The sequence below is a fragment of the Girardinichthys multiradiatus genome, chromosome 4 (genome assembly GCF_021462225.1).
Source record: "Girardinichthys multiradiatus isolate DD_20200921_A chromosome 4, DD_fGirMul_XY1, whole genome shotgun sequence".
Lineage (NCBI taxonomy): Eukaryota > Metazoa > Chordata > Actinopteri > Cyprinodontiformes > Goodeidae > Girardinichthys > Girardinichthys multiradiatus.
In genome coordinates this window covers 15,054,211-15,075,218 of record NC_061797.1, presented here as the reverse complement: position 1 = coordinate 15,075,218, position 21,008 = coordinate 15,054,211, and the positions used below count along the sequence as shown (strand labels likewise).

At 44.2% G+C, this 21,008-nt stretch overlaps 1 protein-coding gene across 1 annotated transcript; it reads left to right on the top strand.

The window, feature by feature from the left end:
• Positions 1-2,522: 2,522 nt before the first annotated feature.
• On the top strand, positions 2,523-19,526 carry scamp2l (secretory carrier membrane protein 2, like). The gene is made up of 9 exons (XM_047364170.1): positions 2,523-2,729; positions 4,521-4,598; positions 4,717-4,806; positions 5,596-5,725; positions 5,829-5,954; positions 6,103-6,262; positions 8,409-8,510; positions 8,875-8,992; positions 18,104-19,526. Exons 1-9 carry the CDS (start codon positions 2,673-2,675, stop codon positions 18,248-18,250), a joined length of 1,008 nt encoding a protein of 335 aa, XP_047220126.1. The 5' UTR covers positions 2,523-2,672; the 3' UTR covers positions 18,251-19,526.
• The last annotated feature ends 1,482 nt before the right edge of the window (positions 19,527-21,008 follow it).

The window sequence follows — 21,008 nt, the reverse complement described above, 5'->3', positions numbered from 1 at the left end:
TTCCTTTTTTCACACCGCTCCAAGATAAAAACATCTAGGTAAATATCATCATGTTATTGTTATTCAGGTAAGGTGTCATTGCATTGTAACATGGTAAAAGACTTAAATAACATGCATCGGGGGGGGGGGAGTTAAGGTCAGATATTTAAAACTATGACACAGCTAGGTGTTTAAACGGGACAATTATTCCAAACAACAAAACTGGTTTTGAAATGGATAAAGCATACTAACATAAGGCTTTTAGAGTAGCCTTCCCAAGGCACTGACCTAAACCCAACTGAAAATGTGTAGATTATGCTTAAAATCCTGGTCTGTGTCAGGAAACCAAACAATTTAGATAAACTGTACCAATTCTGTCAACACAAACAGATTTCCATGCAGAATTATTTCAGGAGCTTGTTGATGGCTTCAAAAAAAACATCTTAAAATCAAACTTGCTAATGGACACTTATCCAGATGTTAGTAAGTGGAGCCTGCAACTATAATTTTGACCATGTGTGGGTTAAAGAAAACTATTAAAGAAATATAATTGAACACCTTAACTCATTAAAGCATATGTTGAGTGTGCCTAAACGTCTCACTAAAGTTGTGCCAGTATTCTATTTTGGTACCACAAAGATGACAGCTGGGTAAAAGATGTAAATACTGTCTGACAAAAGTAAAGTTTTAAGATGTTCTTCATTGTATAGCATCTACTATATTTTACATACGTTTTAGAACCCTTTACCATCGATGATAACAACACAACTTTGACCTAAATCAGAAATTTTGTCAAACCATGTGACACATGAGAAGTCAGAGGAGAATGTTTTTTTTTTTTTTTTTATTCCACATTTTTAAAGTGTGGAGTGCTATTGATTCCTAATTTAATTTGTATTAAATAGTCCATTGAAGACATTACTACAGCTCAAAAAAATGTTTTTTCTGCTTATTCCAGAAAGTGAAACTCACTTACAGATTCATTACACAGTTAAGTATTTCAAGCTTGCTTTTATTTCTTGTAATTTTAATGCTTACGACTTATAGATAATAAAAACCCAAAATTCAGTGTCACAGAAAATGTTAATATTACATAAGGTTAATAAAAAGGATATTTTAAACAGAAATGTCAGGCTTCTGGAAAGTATGTTTATTTTTATGCACTCAATACTTGGTTGGGCCTCCTTTTTGCATGAATTACTGCATCAATGCAGTGTGGCACAGAGGTGATCAGCCTGTGGTTCTGAGGTGTAATGGAAGCCGAGGTTGCATTGATAGTGGTCTTCAGGTCATCTGCAATGCTGGTTCTGGTGTCTCTCATCTTCCTTTTGACAATCCTCCATAGATTATCTATGGGGTTCAGGTAAGGCCAGTTGCCGGATAGTTAAGCACAGTAACGCAATGGTTTCTGAACCAGCTTTTGGTACCTTTGGTAGTGTGGGCTGGTACCAGGTCCTGCTGGAAAATGAAACCAGCAACAACCAGCAAGTTGATTGCAGAATTGAATATTCTCGGGACATCTGCAGTATTTAAAGTGTTTAAAAGAGGTAAAAGCAATAGTTGTGGGAGCTAACTCTAATATCTTCCAACATACACTTTCACAACACATTTATCCTGACTGAGCATGGAAGAATGTTGTATTAGGGTTTCAGATCACCAAATGTGAACCCTACCAAATTACGTTGGTTGGAAACATGTATCATGCTGGAAAGTCTACCAGGCAAGCATCAGTGAAGCAAACCAACTAGAATCAATGTTGTGATTCCTTGTACTTAAGTGTTTTAAGTGACTATGACATTTTAATATAAAGTTTTACATTTATAACATTTTGCCTGAGTTTACCATTTCAGTTTACTGTATGTACAAAAACTAAATGTGTCCTTGCTACTTCCATAAGATTTAGGAGGGAAAGCAGCCACCAGGCATTGTTAAATACAACACTTAATTAACTCATTACCAGCAATTGTGGCCGTCACCATAACAGCATTTAGTTTTGTTGATCTGGACCATAAAGATGTGTGTTTACACAATACCAAAGACATCAGTTATGACCTTAGAGAAGAAATTGTTCCTGCCCATCAATCTTGGAAGGGTTATCAGACCATTTTCTAAACAACTTGAACTCCAGCATTCGACTGTGAGAAACATTATTTTTAAGGGGAAAACATGTAAGACAATTTCCAATCTTCCCAGAAGTGGGCATCCCAGTAAATTTACCCTAAAATCTTGCAATGCAAAAGACCTAAGAAAACAATATATTATACAGGTCTCATTGCATGCTAACTGTTTAAGCTCATACAAGGACAACTAAAATTGATTGAACAAATATATGTGTTTAGAAGAGAAAACCTGTGTGAAAAACAAATGGTGGCATGACTTAGGTTTGCAAAGTTGCAGGTGATTGAGGAATAATGTCTCTTGGACAGGTGAGACCAAAGTAGAGATGCTTGATTGTAATCCATAGTGCATTATTGGAAAAAAAAACAATTTGCATTATTTCTCAAAATAAAGGTGTCCTGATTGATTAGAAACGACTCGGGGGCAACCTGGCGGCGACGAAGCTCACCTATCGACGCACGCATGCGCAGACTGAGTCCGACGTCACACAGGCAGCAGGCAGGAGCCGCCGGGGGGAGAGTTCGGGAGCTGTCGTATTTTTCTTCTACTTCAAAGATTTATCTTTTTATTCCACGATGTCAGGGTTTGACAGCAACCCGTTCGCTGACCCGGTTGACGTGAACCCCTTCCAGGTGAGTGTTCGGTGTAGTTCGGCGCCCGGCAGGTGGCTTTTGGCAGGTTGTATTTGGTGTAAGGTGACGAGTGAAAGAAAAAACCTGTTTGGTTGCTTGCTGGGTTCGGCCTTTAGTATTTCCTGGCCCCGAATTGTTATAAGAGATATGACACGTATTCGGCCAAATGCAAGCTACTTTAAGATTATTATTAAATAGTTTTTTTTTTATTAATTGTTTGCATTACCGGTGGGTGTTACTCACCTGGGCAGGTGAACGGGATTATTAACAGGTGTTGGGAGACCTTAAGCCGTCATCTCTTCTTCACGCCATTGATTTTTTTTTTCCTCCGTTTTTTTTTTATGCGTCCTGTAAACGAACTCGGCCTGTTGGAACCTCGACTGCTGGTTTTGTTAATTTATTTATTGTGGAGGTTCTTTTCCTTGTTGTATTACGCAAGGCATTTTTTTTTTTTTTTGACGACCTGGGAAGTAAGACGACTGTTCTGAGACATATTTGCTTGAAGATAAAATCCTCTTATTTGCTCAATGAAAAAAATGTAGCAACCAAAACAAACCTGGAGTGGGTCACGCCATAAACTATGAATGTGCTGTGAGATAATCCAGGATCGAAATGCTCCTCTTGGAGTACTGCTTAAATTACTCTACACACAGACAAGTTATGACACTAGGTCTTATTAGTGTGGCAGTCCCCATCTTTGCTGCCAAAATAACCTTAACCTGTTTAGACATGGACCCTGCTGGACCCCTGAAGGTGTGTTGTATTTTATATGAAGATGTTAGGAGCAGATCCTTTTAAATCCTGGAAGTTGTAAGGTGGGGCCTCCATGGATCATACCTGTTTGTCCAGAACATCACACAGAGGCTTGATTGGAGTGAGATCTTGGAAATCCGTGAGTCAAGTCAAATCTTTAAACTGTTCCTGAACCATTTTTGCAATGCGTCAAAGCCCATTTTCCTGCTGTAAGAGACCCCAATCATCAGGAATTATAGTTTACACGAAAGGATGAGCCTATGCATCAGGGCTTAGATAGGTTGTGCATGTCAAACTAGCATCCACATTGATGGAAGGGACCAAAGGATTGTCAGCAGAATATTACCGAAGAGCATCACACGGCCTCCACTGAGTTACCTTCATCCCATAGTGTGCTGTATATTTCCCAGGCAGGCGATGCATGCAATCCTGCCCATCCACATGATCCGGGGGAGACCCTGATCTGATGCTCATTGCTTTTTGCTTTCAATGTTAGACATGGGCCAGTTAGAGCATCCTGATTGGTCAGTGGCTGTGCTGCCCCACACACAACAGACTGAGATTCACTATCTTCCAGGTCACCCTTGTAAACAAGATTTTAAATCTCACTGGGACTTTACTGGTTAAATAAAGTATTAATGAAAAAAATAAATGTATTCTGACATCTTTCTCTTAGAACTAGCAATATATTCTACAGCAGTTTGAGCTATAAAGTAGCCGGTGTGTTGGGTCACTCCACATGGGCATAGACCTCTCCCTGGTTCACCACTTTTCCTTCCTAGGACCACTTTTTGTGGATACTGACCACTGCAGACCAGGAACACACCCCACAAGAGTTTGAGTTATAAAGATGCTCTGGTCATCGCTGTTTAACCCCAGACTTGTTCAAACCTTCACCATGGCTAGTCTACTGGCTAGCGCAGTTCACCACTAACGGGCGCCATGGCGAATCAGTGCTTTCATTACACCTGTCGGTGGTTATACTTTTATGTCGGATTGGTGTATAAATATCTATGTTTATATTTTGTCTTCTTCCAGGATGCCTCAGTCACACAAGCCATCAGCAAGGTCAATGAAGGCACCGGAGAGAATAACCCATTCTCTGCAACTGAAATGGTGATCTATAAATGATTAAATACACTTACAGATGCAAGGTAGTTCATTTAAATCACGTATATGTCTGTGGTTGGTTTTTGCAAAATGGAGTGTTTTTTTTTTTTTATTCCTCTCACAGGGAAAATACACTGGAACAACCATCCCGGCCTCGGCTGCCTCCTCGTCCCAACCCGCTGTACTTCATACTTCTGTGGAACAAACTCCACAAGTAAGTTAGTTTGCTAAACAAGCAAATTTTATAAATTCCTGTCACAAGGACATTTTGGAGGTCACTGTGTTGCGAATGTATAGACAGTCTGTTGCTGCTTGAGCCTGAATAATGTTGTAGTGTGTGTCCCCTCCTCTCCAACTTCAAATCGGTGAATGATCAACAATTCTGGGCATCTGTGATTGCTCTAATCTTTAGCTTAGAACATAAATGCCCAAAATATCTGGACTTTACTGATTAAAATCTTTGAAATAAAGGGTGATATAGCATGGGTGGCATGAACTCTGGCCGTGAAGTTACCAGAAAAATCTAAGTGTAGAGGTGGTAGCTTCTCTTGTGTTGGCTGGTTTCTTAGCACTGTATGTACTAGAATATTAACCTGAAATATTTTGAACTATCTGTTGGCCTTAATAATGTCAGCTCTATTTAGTAAGTGCTGTTGTTTGGCAGTGCTATCCAGGCTTTGGGACAATGAAAGAAGAAATATTCATTCAAAGGATAGATTCAACCTTATAAGGTTCAATGCCTCTAAATCAATGGCATGTAACTTTAGGCATCGATTGCCTAAAGTTTTCTATTTTCAGCTAAAATGGGCATTAATCTGCAATCAAGCTCAAATTTGAGGATATTTTTGTTGTTTTTCTTAGGACCTCTTCTTTTTGGGGAGAGGGATTGGAACTATTGTTTCATTTCGTGGAATTCATGTATTTGACATCACAACGTTGCTAGAAGTAGAAGGGCTGCAGGGAGTTGTAGTGTTGCAACACTGATTTATCTGTTGTGCATCAGGCAACCGCAGTAGCTGGTCAGGCTAACCTGCTCAAACAGCAGGAGGAGCTGGAGAGGAAAGCTGCAGAGCTGGAGCGAAGGGAGCAGGAGTTTCAGAACAGGAGCACAAACAGAAACCTGAACTCAGGAGGTAAAGCTCTGCAGGTGTTTTAAGGAGTTACATGGAAACAATGTTTGAGTTTAATCATTAAACAGCAGTTCAACACTCCTGCGTTGAAATCTGTGTTTTTCAGATAAGGACAACAACTGGCCACCTCTTCCAAACTTCTTTCCTATAAAGCCGTGCTTCTATCAGAACTTTGAGGAAATCCCAGAAGACTACCGCAGAATCTGCAAGAGAATGTATTACCTCTGGATGTGTATGTAGCCTATCTCTCAGTAGTCCTTTATCCAAAACCTAGAGAGCTGATATTTGTTTTTGTAGGGGAATAAGTGGGTCATGTTTTGCAACTGATGGGTTTAATAAATGTTCTGTTTTTGCTCCTGTTTTCCTGTGAATCACCTCAGTCCACGGCGCCACACTCTTCCTCAATGTGCTGGCTTGTCTGGCTTATTTCACCGCTGATGCTACTAAAGGTGTGGACTTTGGTCTGTCCATCCTTTGGCTCATCCTCTTCACCCCTGTGTCCTTCGTCTGCTGGTACAGGCCAGTTTACAAAGCCTTCAGGTACGCACTGTCACTTATTCTGGATGGATTCACTGGATGTAAGTGTTTTTGAAAAAGAAGTAGATATACAATACTAGATGAGCCCCTGCCCCCTATCTTCTGTGTCTCAGATATATAATATTAATTTACTTGGAGGAAACTTTGCACCTAACTACCAACTCTGCCTTATTGGGTCAGAAGTAGGGATGGGTACCTTTCACATTTTACCCATACGGTACTGATGCCCGGTACCTGGGAAACGATATCGGTGCTCAACGTCACCAGTTTTCGGTACTTTAGTGTGTGTTTTAAAAAATTTTTTACTAATTAAACCTCAAAAAATTTCAATTTAACATATTTATTTGTTAATATATAAACTTTAACGGATATATCAAAACAACATCCTGCTGTTTGTTTTGTAACGTCTCAGTTTTTTAAAGCATTTCTCCTCCCATCTTGCTGGCTGCAGATGACGAGCCGCTAATAGATGCAGGCCTGTTGACAGACCCGAATGCAGGAGTTCCAGCCGTATCAGAGGCTGATGAAAATTGTGTCTTTTCATCCTTGAGAAAAATCTGGTGCTCAATCAGGTGCTTCCTCTGATTAGAAATATTCCCGCCGCTGGCCTTGCACTCCGCATCACAAATACTGCAGCGAGCGTAATCTGCATCGCATTTTGAGATGTGGAGCCATACTTTAGAGCGCCTTTTATCAGCCATGCTTTGTTGGCGGTACCAGCGGCTACTGACGTCATTACAGTCTTGTGCGTGCAATGCTGTGTTCATGTCCGGCATGGAAAATCGCCCACTCTTCCACTCCCTCAGTGTCACGATGATGCGTTTAGGTACCAAAACATGGTACTGTTTGTTTTTATGTGAATATTTACTCTGTAGTACCGACTGAATTCGGTCGTACCTGTAAAAGTACCAAATTCCTAACACATCCACATTATCACTAAACCCTGAATCACATCAAACAAGTTTGGTTTCCGTTATCAGCCACAAGTTGTCTTCTTCTGCTGGACCCCCTCCATCCTTTTTAAGAGCTTGAATGTCACTGAAAGAAATTCATTGTTGGACTGTCAGATAGTTGAAGTTCTGCTGCAGACACAAATCTGTTTACAAATGTATGAAATCCTACCCTGTGCAGGGAGACTGATGACTATGTAGATTTAATGATATCAAGTTTGCACTGAGTGAAATATAAAACCCTCTACAGTTTTTGAATTTGCAGTGTGTTTTGGCCTGGACACGGCAAAAACAAGTAGAGAGGTGGATATAATCACACATGTCATGTTTTATTATTATTAGCTGAAAATGGAGAACAGGTGAACAAGGAAAAAATGCATTGGTCTTAATTTTGAAGGTTACTGATGCATGTATCAGAAACCTCAGCAGTCTGTACATTCCCATTAAATTAGAATGACACATTCCTTGTTCAGATACAGTCTGAGCGATCGCGTCATTCATGACATCTGCGTGCAGTTGAACTTTAGTCTGAATCTCCATGAAAAAATTCATTCAGACAACACAGTTTTAACCTGAGTTCATACTGTACAATTTTTTGTTGTGAAAGAACATCTCTTGTAGTGAGCTGGAATCAGTGATCTGGTTGTTCAGTGTGACTGCTGCTGCTACTGACATCTGATATTTGTCCTCTCTTGCCCAGCCGCGAGTGCTTCTACTGCTCTCTCCTTTCCCTCTTCCTCCTATCCCCCTTTTCAGCATCCGGCTACAGTAATAGTCATGAGCATCTGTAACTAGCTGTCGTTTTATTGTTGGAGGGACTCTGTCTGTGCCAGACAATAAACCTTGTTGACTAGAATGTACAAATGTCTTAGACAACACTGATTTCATTTATCTTTCAGGGTGCTAAGGGTCACTAGATGTAATTTAATAGACTAAATATAATAATAATAAGTTGTGTAAATTATAAACCATAATATGCTTTAATTTGACCTCAAATAGCTGGTGCTCCGGCCACCACTTTCAGTTTGAGAGTTTGTCCTTCCCAATAAGTACTGAGACTGTTCTAGCAATGACAGGTTCTCCAGTACTTTACTTAAGCACTTTCTCTCTCCATCACCCATTTTTGTGTTCCTGTAATGTTAAACTCTTAAATGCCGAACAACACTTACACTGTCTGTTTTTCTTTCCCATCCATATAGGTCTGACAGCTCCTTCAGCTTCTTTTTCTTCTTTTTTGTCTTCTTCTTCCAAGTGGCAGTGTACATTATCCAGTCGGTGGGGATTCCCTCATGGGGAAACAGGTGAGTTTAGTGCTGGCAGATGTCCATTGCCTAGATGATATTTGTGTTTCAGTATGTGTAAGCATGATGGGATGTGTATGTTTTTAATGCTGCATGCACTATTCACAGCTAAGTGATTCGGTGGTTATTTCTTCCTTGTATCTATTCTCTTGCATATCTTTGACAGATTACTGTTGACTTATCTTGTCTGGGGTTCTTTTTTTGTGTTGTGTTGTGTATTATTCCTTAAAAGCCTTTTCCATCTTCATTTCTTTCAAGCTTCATCTTTTCTGAGTCAGGATAGCTTGGATGTTAATTAACGCAGTCATTTTAGAACATTTTATAAACATGTGTTGAATTGTGTCTTTGTCTTTGGTTTTAACAGTGGATGGATTGCATCAATTAGCATGATTGGTTCAAACTTGGCGGTCGCTGTGGTTATGATGGTAGTGGCTGGTTTTTTCACTGTCAATGCTGTTCTGGGTGTCATCCTGCTGAAAATGGTAAGCGAAGATATATTTATTTTCTACATTACAGCGTTTTTTTTATGTATAATGCAATAAGGCTTAATTGACAGTCTGGGCAAGCATATTTGATGTTCTACTGGCTCAGTCTCTAATCTTTGTGATAGGCTCGTTTTAAAAAAGAGAGAGGGAGAGAATATTACCCGAAAGTTGAACTGCAGGTCAATGAGTGAAATAGGTGTTTGATCCTCTACAACCCAAATGGAATTCTGGTTCCTGCAGCTTCGTTATATCCCCATTTTGCACTTAGATCTTTAGGTTCTGGATTTAACCCCGGTTCTCTGAAACATGAGTGAGGTATCTCACTATGGGACACGCCTCCAGCGCCTGTCCCCCGGAAGCTCTATTACATTACGCCAGTCTTGACTGGCAGGCGGAAGTGACGTCCGCTCCCATGGGAGGACTTCCTCCCAGTATAAAAGTCGACGTCACGTAGGTGATCTTCAGTTTAATAAGCACACCTCTTCCTCGCTCCCTGCAAGGAGGGTGATCTGGTGAGATACCTCACTCATGTTTCAGAGAACCGGGGTTAAATCCTTAACCTAAAGTTCTCTTTCAACATTCGTTTCGGTATCTCACTATGGGATATTTCTGCTCCCGTATTGCCAGATAAGCTCACTCGAAGACCAACATATTGCATCTTGCATTCATGGCAATGTGGTACCCACACCCAGAACCGTGTGAGCCAGTGTGGGCCTGGTGACATCCAATTTATAGAACCTAGTGAAGGTGTGAGGGGTCGCCCAGTTGGCAGCCTCACATATTTCCTCCACAGGTATACCCTGGAACAATGCCCAGGATGATGCCACACCAGTGGAATGAGCCCGTAGACCTGCAGGGGGGTGCAAGGCCTCTGCTCTCAAAAGCCATAATAATAGCCCCCACTGCCCAATGCGAAAGACGTTGCTTTGTGAGAGGCTTTCCTTTATGTGATGAAGCCCACGACACAAACAGCTGCTCTGATTTACGAAAATCTGCTGTTTTTTTCACATATAACCGCAGAGCTCGTACTGGGCAGAGCGTATGCAGTCGTTCATGCTCCTGAGAGGAGAATGGTGGTGGGTAGAAAGATATTAATTCAAGGGCACGGCATGGCAGAGCCGTAGCAACCTTAAGTATAAAGGCAGGATTAGGTTTCAGTAAAACCCTTGACTCACCCAGAAACTGCATGCAGGACGGTTTAACTGAGAGCACTTGAATGTCACTCACACGCTTAGCAGAGACCAGAGCAATCAATAAGGCCGTTTTAAAGGAAAGCACTTTGAGCTCAACCTGCTGCAACGGTTCGAACGGTGCACGTGACAACGCATCGAGTACCATAGGTAAATCCCATGAAGGAGTGAGGCTCCTCGACACTGGACGGAGCCGTCGTGCACCTTTCAAGAATTGACACACCAGGGGGTGCTGCCCCACTGTTTTGTCACCAAAGCCAACGTGATAGGCTGAAATAGCAGCCAGGTACACCTTCACAGTGGAAAAAGCCAAGCCTTTATCCAACAGTGCCTGCAGAAAAGTTAAAATGTCCGACACAGGGCTTTGCATTACGCTCACCATAGGTTTTGCGCACCAACCCACGAATGCCTGCCATTTACCCTCATACACGTTACGCGTGGAAACGGCCCTTGCATTTTGAATTGTGTCAATAACGTTCTGGTGAAGCCCACTGGCAGCCAGATTTAACCCCTCACAGGCCAGGCCCATAGGGCCATGCGCTCTGGATGCGGATGAAATATTTCTCCGCGTGCCTGCGTCAGGAGATCTCTGCAGAGGGGAAGCCGCCATGGCTCGCCGTGTAGCATCTGAAAAATCTCCGTTAGCCAGTGTTTCCCTGGCCAGCGGGGAGCTATCAAAATGAGTGAGTGTTTTCCCTCTCGCACCCTGGCGAGAGTAGGAATGATCAGTTCCAGCGGGGGAAAGGCGTACATTAGGGCCGGCGGCCATTTGTGCGCTAGCGCATCCAGTCCAAGCGGAGCTTGTTGCTCTGTCAGTGAGAAAAACATCGGACACTGAGCATTTTCCCCTGATGCGAAGAGGTCGACCTCCGCTCGGCCGTACCTCTTCCATATCTGGGTCATCACCTCGCTGTGGAGTTTCCACTCTTTGTAGCGGGGATTGCCCCTTGACAGCAGATCCGCACCTCTGTTCATTACCCCTGGCACGTGAGTCGCTCTTAGCGACAGCAAGTGTGAGCTGGTCCAGATTATCAGTCTGTATGCCAGCTCGTGTAAATGACGTGAGCGCAGACCCCCCTGTCTGTTGATGTAAGCAACCACTGTTGCATTGTCCGTTCTGACCAAAACATGGTGCCCTTTGATAAAGGGCAGAAAGTGTCTCAGTGCCAGCATCACGGCCAGGAGTTCCAGACAATTTATGTGAGCTGTCTGTGTTTGTGGACTCCAAACGCCGTTTACCATCATCCCCTCGTGAGTGGCTCCCCAGCCTGTCAGCGAGGCATCTGTGGTAATTACCTTCCTCGTCAGGATGGTTCCCATGGTAACGCCGGTGTTGAGAAAACCGGGACGCTTCCACGGGCTCAGCGCGCGTGGACATATGAGAGAAACCAGGACGCTGCGGTGAGCATGGCGTGTGGGGCTCAAGCTGAGTGATGCCACCCACCTTTGAAACGGGCGCATGTGTAGACGGCCGAGTGTGATGACCGCCAGCGCAGACGCCATCAGACCGAGCAGTCTGAGGCATAACCTGAATTTCACCTGTGTGCCTCTGGGAAAGAGTGCCAGACAAGCCTGAAAGGCTTTTACTCGTTCCGCTGAGAGGCGTGCTCTGAACTCGACTGAATTCAGGGACAGGCCAATAAAGGTGATTGTTTGTACTGGGGTTAAAATGCTCTTTTTCCAGTTTATTGTGAATCCCAGGGCTGTCAGATGTAAAGTAAGCATCTCGGCATGCGTCATGAGCTCCTCTAAAGACTGAGCTGCAATCAGCCAATCGTCTATATACGTCGCCAGACGCATCCCCCTTTCCCTCAGAGGCGCGATGGCTGCCTCGGTGCATTTCACGAACACACGTGGGCTCAGTGAGAGGCCAAAAGGAAGTACCAGGTACTCGTATATCTCTCTCTGAAACGCAAATCTGAGGTATTTTCTGTGAGCGGGGTATATAGGGATATGGAAATATGCGTCTTTCAAGTCTATGGAGACAAACCAGTCTCCTTGACGCGCAAACTTTATCAGAGCTGCGTGTGTTAGCATCCTGAACGAATACCGTCTCAGATATGTGAAAGTATCTGGAGTAAAACCCGTCTCTGCTTTGCTCCTGCGGTACCAGCCGGACAGCTCTTTTGTGCTGCAGGGAAATTATTTCCTCTTGCAGGACGCGAGCGGACTCTCCCCGAGCGTATGACTGTACTATGCCCTTGAAACGGGGTGGGGCTGTCACAAATTGGAGCCTGTATCCCTTGGATACAGTCTTTATCACCCAATCTGACGCTCCACACGCTCGCCACAGCTGAGTGTTGTTTGCCAGTGGACCTAAAGGTGCTTCCGTGTAAACACTGCGCAACACCGGCTGAGGGATCTGCTGTTCTGCTACAACTGCCAGCTGCGCTCGTCCCAGGTCTGCTTCTTCCACAGAAAAAACAGCCTGCTGTGTTAGAGGTAGGGTGAGAGCTCCCCCTTGAGGCCTCATGTGCAGCTGTGGCAAGGGTGGAGCGGGAGCTCCAGCCTGCCGCTGTGCCAAAGCTGGAGCGAGAGCTCCCCCTCGTGGCCTCATGTGCAGCTGCACGGCCATGTCCTGTCCTTGTGTTATTTTTAACATATTTTTTATGTTTTTTTGTTGTGGCTGCGCCCTCGGCTCCAGGCCTGGATGCGTGCCAGAAAACAACTTTATTGAACATGTTGTGAAGGGGGAAGGTCGTGTTTTTAGACACTGGCATGTGTTTGTGCACTGGTGTGTGCTTTCTGGCCACAGCTGCGGCTCCACTGAGCTCTCGGTGGCTTTGATCCTCCTCCGCTTCGATCGGCTCTGAACGATGAGCTCCAACGTCGGCTCTGCAGGCCGTTTGAGTTGCCTTGAACGTGGCGTTCTGAACTCGAACTGGGACAGGATGTGTCCTGGTAGGGGGGGGTGCAGGTGTCTGGCAGATCCTGCTCTCCCACCCCGAAGACGGCTCCCTAGGTAGCGCGCCTCTTTTTCTTTGCGCTCACAGTAGCGGAAGGGGTCGCTTGGTTCCCCGGCGTTGTCGGGGGAGCGAATGGCTTCCTTCCCCAAGCACCTTTGAGCTCGGTTTGTTTCCCACGGTCCGCTGACTGCGGCTGGCGTTCGGGGATGCGGTAGGCCGGTCGAGCCGCCGCCTGAGCGAACGGCACACGGGGTGCTGGAGGGGGAGGAGGCTGCGCTTTCCTGGGCAGACACAGCTTTAGCGCTTCACCTTCCCTCTTCTTTTCCTCACAGCGTTTTTGCATGGCTGCCACAGTGGGTCCGAATAAGCTCTTCGGGTCCACGGGGGTGTCGAGGAGCTGGTTCTTTTCCCTCTGAGACAGGCTAGAGAGGTTCAGCCATCTAGCTCTCTCCTGAGTGACCATCAGGGCCATGGCTCTCCCGGATGCTTGGACAGCCCTTCTGTGGAGACGCAGGCATAGGTCTGTCACCACGCACAACTCGTCCCACAAATCGGCCATCGGTGTGCCAGTCATCTGCTCCTGTAATTCCGCTTGGTAAGCGAGGAGAAGAGACGAAGCGTTTAAGGCTTTAACAGATGCAGCCACTGCCTTGTAGCTTTTCTCATTCAGAGCGGACTGAAAAGAGTCAGCTTTGAAGGGAAGGGTGGGTCCTGCCGCTGTCATGGCTGACTTCTGCGATGGGTGCAGGTGAGATGCCAGCAGAGGTTCTACGGGAGGCAGATGTGAAAAACCGCCGGCCTCCATGCCCGTCCAGTCCAGCGCCGACCCTCCCAGGGCGGGGTTTTTGGCGGTGAGAGGATTGCTCCAAGACCGGGTCGCTTCCTCGAGGCACTCGGGAAAGACCGGCAACAGCTGTCTGCCGGAGGATTTGGCTCTCGGAAGCCGCTTCCCCTCATATCGAGATGTGGTAGTTTCGGTGAGGGTTTCTGGCCACTCGATGCCCAGCTTCTTTGCTGCCCTTCTGCAGACATCATGCAGGTCCGTTGCCGTCGGGTTTGGGGAACCGCAGCGGCTGGTGTCATCCGTCACTGAGGGCTTTGCAACCGACTGGATGGCATAAGGCCCGCAGTTCAGCTCGTCGTCGTCAGACCCGAGACTGATGGACTCCATTTCAGATTCAGACTCGGCATTAGCAAGAGTACTGAAACCTGGAAGTGCGGCCTCGTCTTCCTCTGGGTCAGTCAGTGGCGCGACAGCGTCGAGCTGATCACCCCAACTGGCTCCAGCCAAAGTGGGCTCTCTCTCATCAGTACCAGGAAGCTCCGGTGGCGGGGGATTGGCTACCCCCATCATAGGATCAACCTCCGACAGGCTAGCTTGGCGTGCTAGCCTGCGCCGACGAGACTTAAGGGAGAGCCGTGCACAGTGCTCGCAGCTCGCTGGTGACGCCAACGCGTCCTGGGCATGTTGCAGCCCCAGACACGAAGCGCAGACAGAGTGGGTATCTGCCCCAGCTATGAGATTGCCACATGTGCAGGTTCTAGATGGTGGCTTGACTCTGTTCATGGTGAGAACGAGTGCAAGTTACACAACTTCTTAAGCTCCGTTAAGGTTGCAGCTAGTTTGGTGACCAGTTGCAGCGCTGCTGTTTGGCGACAGACCAGCGTTGAAAGGGACTCAGAACAGTCGAGCACAGTTATTGAGAAGCGCTCGGCGACCGAGTTGTTAGCTCGCTCTGTGAACAGTTAAGCTAGCTCAAGTTACTGTAATGACCGTCTGAGAGGTGCTTCTGGGAGCGAGAAGAGGTGTTAGACTGAAGATCACCTACGTGACGTCGACTTTTATACTGGGAGGAAGTCCTCCCATGGGAGCGGACGTCACTTCCGCCTGCCAGTCAAGACTGGCGTAATGTAATAGAGCTTCTGGGGGACAGGCGCTGGAGGCGTGTCCCATAGTGAGATACCGAAACGAATGTTGAAAGAGAACCATTATTCAATCAGTTACGGATACTTATAACAACATGCACACCTGTCCACAGGACTAATTTCTTCATTGCAACCTACCCACCATGCGCTAGGCCAAAAAGCTGCCAGAGGCCATCAGATACAAGATTGTAGATTAGAACAAGGCTGGAATAGCCTCCAAGAATATCAACAAAAGCTGGTGAGAAGGTGATCACCGGTGTATGCTGATGGTTGGAAATTAAAGAAGAGATGTGATTGTGATCATGAGAAAGGTTAGTGATCACTCCACAACTACACGAGGAGCTTGGAAATGATCTGGAGCGCAGTTGGGACCATGGTCACCAAAGACACTATTGTGTAATATGTTGCTAAAGAAGGGACATATGCAGGTGCTTCTAAAGCTTGCCCTTAAAGTGGTATGACCAAACAAGAGCACAGTATGTCATTATTATATCGTCATCACAGTACTGGTGTACACAGTATTAATATATATGCCAATACTTAAAATTATAAGTTTCATGAGCCAATAATATTTTCACCCTATTTAAAAAGTCTCACTGGAGTCGATTCCCACCTGACACTGTTGTAATGGCCAAGATGGTACAAGTCAAACATTAGGGCGTTGTGTGGTAGAGTGAGCGCCCAATATACAGTGGCTATAGTCTTCGACGCAGCAGTCCTGGATTCGATTCCCAACCTTGAGACATTTGCTGCGTGTCTTCCCCCCTTTTCACTCTGCCCATTTCCTGTCTGGTTACTGTCAATAAAGGTCAGTAGTACTGAAAAAAAGTCTCTTTAAAAAAAAAAAAAAAAAAAGGTCAAACGTTGTTGGAGGCATGGTTTCGGGGGAGGACCGAGGACAAGGTATACAGGTCCTTCTCAAAAAATTAGCATATTGTGATAAAGTTCATTATTTTCCATAATGTAATGATGAAAATTTAACATTCATATATTTTAGATTCATTGCACACTAACTGAAATATTTCAGGTCTTTTATTGTCTTAATACGGATGATTTTGGCATACAGCTCATGAAAACCCAAAATTCCTATCTCACAAAATTAGCATATCATTAAAAGGGTCTCCAAATGAGCTATGAACCTAATCATCTGAATCAACGAGTTAACTCTAAACACCTGCAAAAGATTCCTGAGGCCTTTAAAACTCCCAGCCTGGTTCATCACTCAAAACCCCAATCATGGGTAAGACTGCCGACCTGACTGCTGTCCAGAAGGCCACTATTGACACCCTCAAGCAAGAGGGTAAGACACAGAAAGAAATTTCTGAACGAATAGGCTGTTCCCAGAGTGCTGTATCAAGGCACCTCAGTGGGAAGTCTGTGGGAAGGAAAAAGTGTGGCAGAAAACGCTGCACAACGAGAAGAGGTGACCGGACCCTGAGGAAGATTGTGGAGAAGGGCCGATTCCAGACCTTGGGGGACCTGCGGAAGCAGTGGACTGAGTCTGGAGTAGAAACATCCAGAGCCACCGTGCACAGGCGTGTGCAGGAAATGGGCTACAGGTGCCGCATTCCCCAGGTCAAGCCACTTTTGAACCAGAAACAGCGGCAGAAGCGCCTGACCTGGGCTACAGAGAAGCAGCACTGGACTGTTGCTCAGTGGTCCAAAGTACTTTTTTCGGATGAAAGCAAATTCTGCATGTCATTCGGAAATCAAGGTGCCAGAGTCTGGAGGAAGACTGGGGAGAAGGAAATGCCAAAATGCCAGAAGTCCAGTGTCAAGTACCCACAGTCAGTGATGGTCTGGGGTGCCGTGTCAGCTGCTGGTGTTGGTCCACTGTGTTTTATCAAGGGCAGGGTCAATGCAGCTAGCTATCAGGAGATTTTGGAGCACTTCATGCTTCCATCTGCTGAAAAGCTTTATGGAGATGAAGATTTCATTTTTCAGCACGACCTGGCACCTGCTCACAGTGCCAAAACCACTGGTAAATGGTTTACTGACCATGGTATCACTGTGCTCAATTGGCCTGCCAACTCTCCTGACCTGAACCCCATAGAGAATCTGTGGGATATTGTGAAGAGAACGTTGAGAGACTCAAGACCCAACACTCTGGATGAGCTAAAGGCCGCTATCGAAGCATCCTGGGCCTCCATAAGACCTCAGCAGTGCCACAGGCTGATTGCCTCCATGCCACGCCGCATTGAAGCAGTCATTTCTGCAAAAGGATTCCCGACCAAGTATTGAGTGCATAACTGTACATGATTATTTGAAGGTTGATGTTTTTTGTATTAAAAACACTTTTCTTTTATTGGTCGGATGAAATATGCTAATTTTGTGAGATAGGAATTTTGGGTTTTCATGAGCTGTATGCCAAAATCATCCGTATTAAGACAATAAAAGACCTGAAATATTTCAGTTAGTGTGCAATGAATATAAAATATATGAATGTTAAATTTTCATCATTACATTATGGAAAATAATTAACTTTATCACAATATGCTAATTTTTTTATAAGGACCTGTATTTATAGTCATTTTAAATTTTACCTGTAATATCACAATGTAATGAATTAGGAATTTCGTACTGCCCTAATAGAACATACTGTATGGAAGCTGTTTTTCTGTTAAGGGTACAGGACAACTTCAATGCTCTGAGGGGCTAATTGATGAAGCCATGTGCCATAAACCTCCTTCCCCCTAGCCAGAACACTGTTATACTGGTCATATGCTAAAAGATCAATCCAAAGGAGTGGCTAAAGATTTGCATGAAGGACATGGTCTGCCCAGTCTCCTGACATTAATCCTAAAGAAAATCTGTGGAAAGAACTAGATTTTTGAGCTACCAAGCAGCGGGCAAAAACCCTAGAGGGTTCAGAGAGCTTCTGTACAGGGGAGAGGGTAAAAATAATTGCAATGATGATGCAAACTTGATGACCAAATACTCGCCTGTAAAAGTTTTTCCAAAGAGTTTATGTTTGGATGGGGTATTCAAAAAAATTCAGTTAACGTCTAAAACAAATGTTGTCTTTTGTGGGATTTATTTCTCTGACTGTCCCAGATTAATGATGATCTTTGCTGTTCTCATCCCAGGTCCACTCCAAGTACAGAAGGACAGGTGCGAGCTTCACCAAAGCTCAGCAGGAGTTTTCCCAAGGAGTCCTGACCAACCGCACCTTCCAGACCGCTGCAGCTGGTGCTGCCACCTCTGCTGCCCAGGGGGCTTTTAGCAGTAACTAATGGAATGAAACTGCTCCAGAAGTATCTGCAGCACTCAGGCTTGTATGTTCTGACCAGCAAGCCCTGACTAAACATTATGATTATTCTTATGGAACAGAGGTTTCAACTTTTAACAGAAATTTGCCAAAAAAAAAAAAAAAAGAATAATTCACTACTACAATCTTCATTATAAAATGTAGAAATTTTTTATCTTAAACACAGAATTGCAAAGAACAATGAATGACCATATGGGGCTTAAACAAGAAGTTATGTTGATGCAGACAATGCCTTGAACATGGTTCAGTTGTTTTGAACTCTGGCCTTTATCAGTGTGCAATATGTTTGAAACCCAAACAGCTACAGATGGTTGCAGATTGAAAGTGCTCCAGCATAGGAGAGGCTGGTTTGAAAAAAAATCTTTCATTTAAATCTCAGCACTCAATTTAGAAACACCATAACGAGGCCTTAAGAACAAACTACATGCATTAGTGTGGGGTTATTAGTAAATGATTGAGCTACACCACATAGTATGCAGAGCCTATAAGGCAACCTGGGTATCATTCTGATCTGACTATTAGTACTTATAGAAGTCCATATACCAGGCTAGAACCTTTTTATGAATTTTCTGTTACTGTCTTTTTCTCCTTACTAAATTTGATGCTTTTATGTATATAAGACATGTACATGAGTTGATGACTAATGAAGGTGATGGGATGAAGGTTTGTCTTTGTTCTCTTCTAATTAGTTAACTGAGTTTTGAGAATGTGTCTAAAAGATAAATGAAGATTTGATTTGGTCGGGGAGTGGCTGCTGTTTTTTTTTTTTATTCAATATTGAGTTGTGAAGGAAACCTTTGTTTTTAGTTGTAATTAAGTCTTGCTGTAATTACAAAGTAATGCATTCAGGTTTGGTGCAATATTGGATTTAAGTGCATTAATGAGCTGAAAAAACACAATACTTATAGTCCACATAACCGCTTGTTACTTGATGGGTATTAAGATTTATAAGACTTGACATCTAAATATACATAAAACTGACCACTTCTATATTTATGCTACACTGAATCTCATTGTTTAGACATTACCTTTGTGCCTTTTTTAAGTATTCATAGTCTTATCTGTTTTGTGTAATAGCTACAAACTGTCTTGGTGTAGTTTCCCTGTCATGATCAGAATGTTTATTAAATGTGTTGTACATATGTTTTTGTTTTGTTTTTTTTAACTATATTTACTGGATGGGTATTTGTTGGAAATGGTCCTGTCTGAGCAAGCAATAAACTCTTATACGTGAATTCAAACTATCTTTAAAGACTTTATTTTCACATGCCAATGGCTATGTTTTTGGGTTTTTTCACTTTTTTGTATCTAGAAAAGTTCATTACTCAGGTTCCTACACAAATGCACTGACACTATTTGTTTGTTTATAATGCCATAATCCAGTGTTACATTTTTACCAAAATCCAAGTGTAACCATACAGGTCCTTCTCAAAATATTAGCATATTGTGATAAAGTTCATTATTTTCCATAATGTCATGATGAAAATTTAACATTCATATATTTTAGATTCATTGAACACTAACTGAAATATTTCAGGTCTTTTATTGTCTTAATACGGATGATTTTGGCATACAGCTCATGAAAACCCATAATTCCTATCTCACAAAATTAGCATATTTCATCCGACCAATAAAAGAAAAGTGTTTTTAATACAAAAAACGTCAACCTTCAAATAATCATGTACAGTTATGCACTCAATACTTGGTCGGGAATCCTTTGGCAGAAATGACTGCTTCAATGTGGCGTGGCATGGAGGCAATCAGCCTGTGGCACTGCTGAGGTCTTATGGAGGCCCAGGATGCTTCGATAGCGGCCTTTAGCTCATCCAGAGTGTTGGGTCTTGAGTCTCTCAACGTTCTCTTCACAATATCCCACAGATTCTCTATGGGGTTCAGGTCAGGAGAGTTGGCAGGCCAATTGAGCACAGTGATACCATGGTCAGTAAACCATTTACCAGTGGTTTTGGCACTGTGAGCAGGTGCCAGGTCGTGCTGAAAAATGAAATCTTCATCTCCATAAAGCTTTTCAGCAGATGGAAGCTTGAAGTGCTCCAAAATCTCCTGATAGCTAGCTGCATTGACCCTGCCCTTGATAAAACACAGTGGACCAACACCAGCAGCTGACACGGCACCCCAGACCATCACTGACTGTGGGTACTTGACACTGGACTTCTGGCATTTTGGCATTTCCTTCTCCCCAGTCTTCCTCCAGACTCTGGCACCTTGATTTCCGAATGACATGCAGAATTTGCTTTCATCCGAAAAAAGTACTTTGGACCACTGAGCAACAGTCCAGTGCTGCTTCTCTGTAGCCCAGGTCTGGGGAATGCGGCACCTGTAGCCCATTTCCTGCACACGCCTGTGCACGGTGGCTCTGGATGTTTCTACTCCAGACTCAGTCCACTGCTTCCGCAGGTCCCCCAAGGTCTGGAATCGGCCCTTCTCCACAATCTTCCTCAGGGTCTGGTCACCTCTTCTTGTTGTGCAGCGTTTTCTGCCACACTTTTTCCTTCCCACAGACTTCCCACTGAGGTGCCTTGATACAGCACTCTGGGAACAGCCTATTCGTTCAGAAATTTATTTCCGTGTCTTACCCTCTTGCTTGAGGGTGTCAATAGTGGCCTTCTGGACAGCAGTCAGGTCGGCAGTCTTACCCATGATTGGGGTTTTGAGTGATGAACCAGGCTGGGAGTTTTAAAGGCCTCAGGAATCTTTTGCAGGTG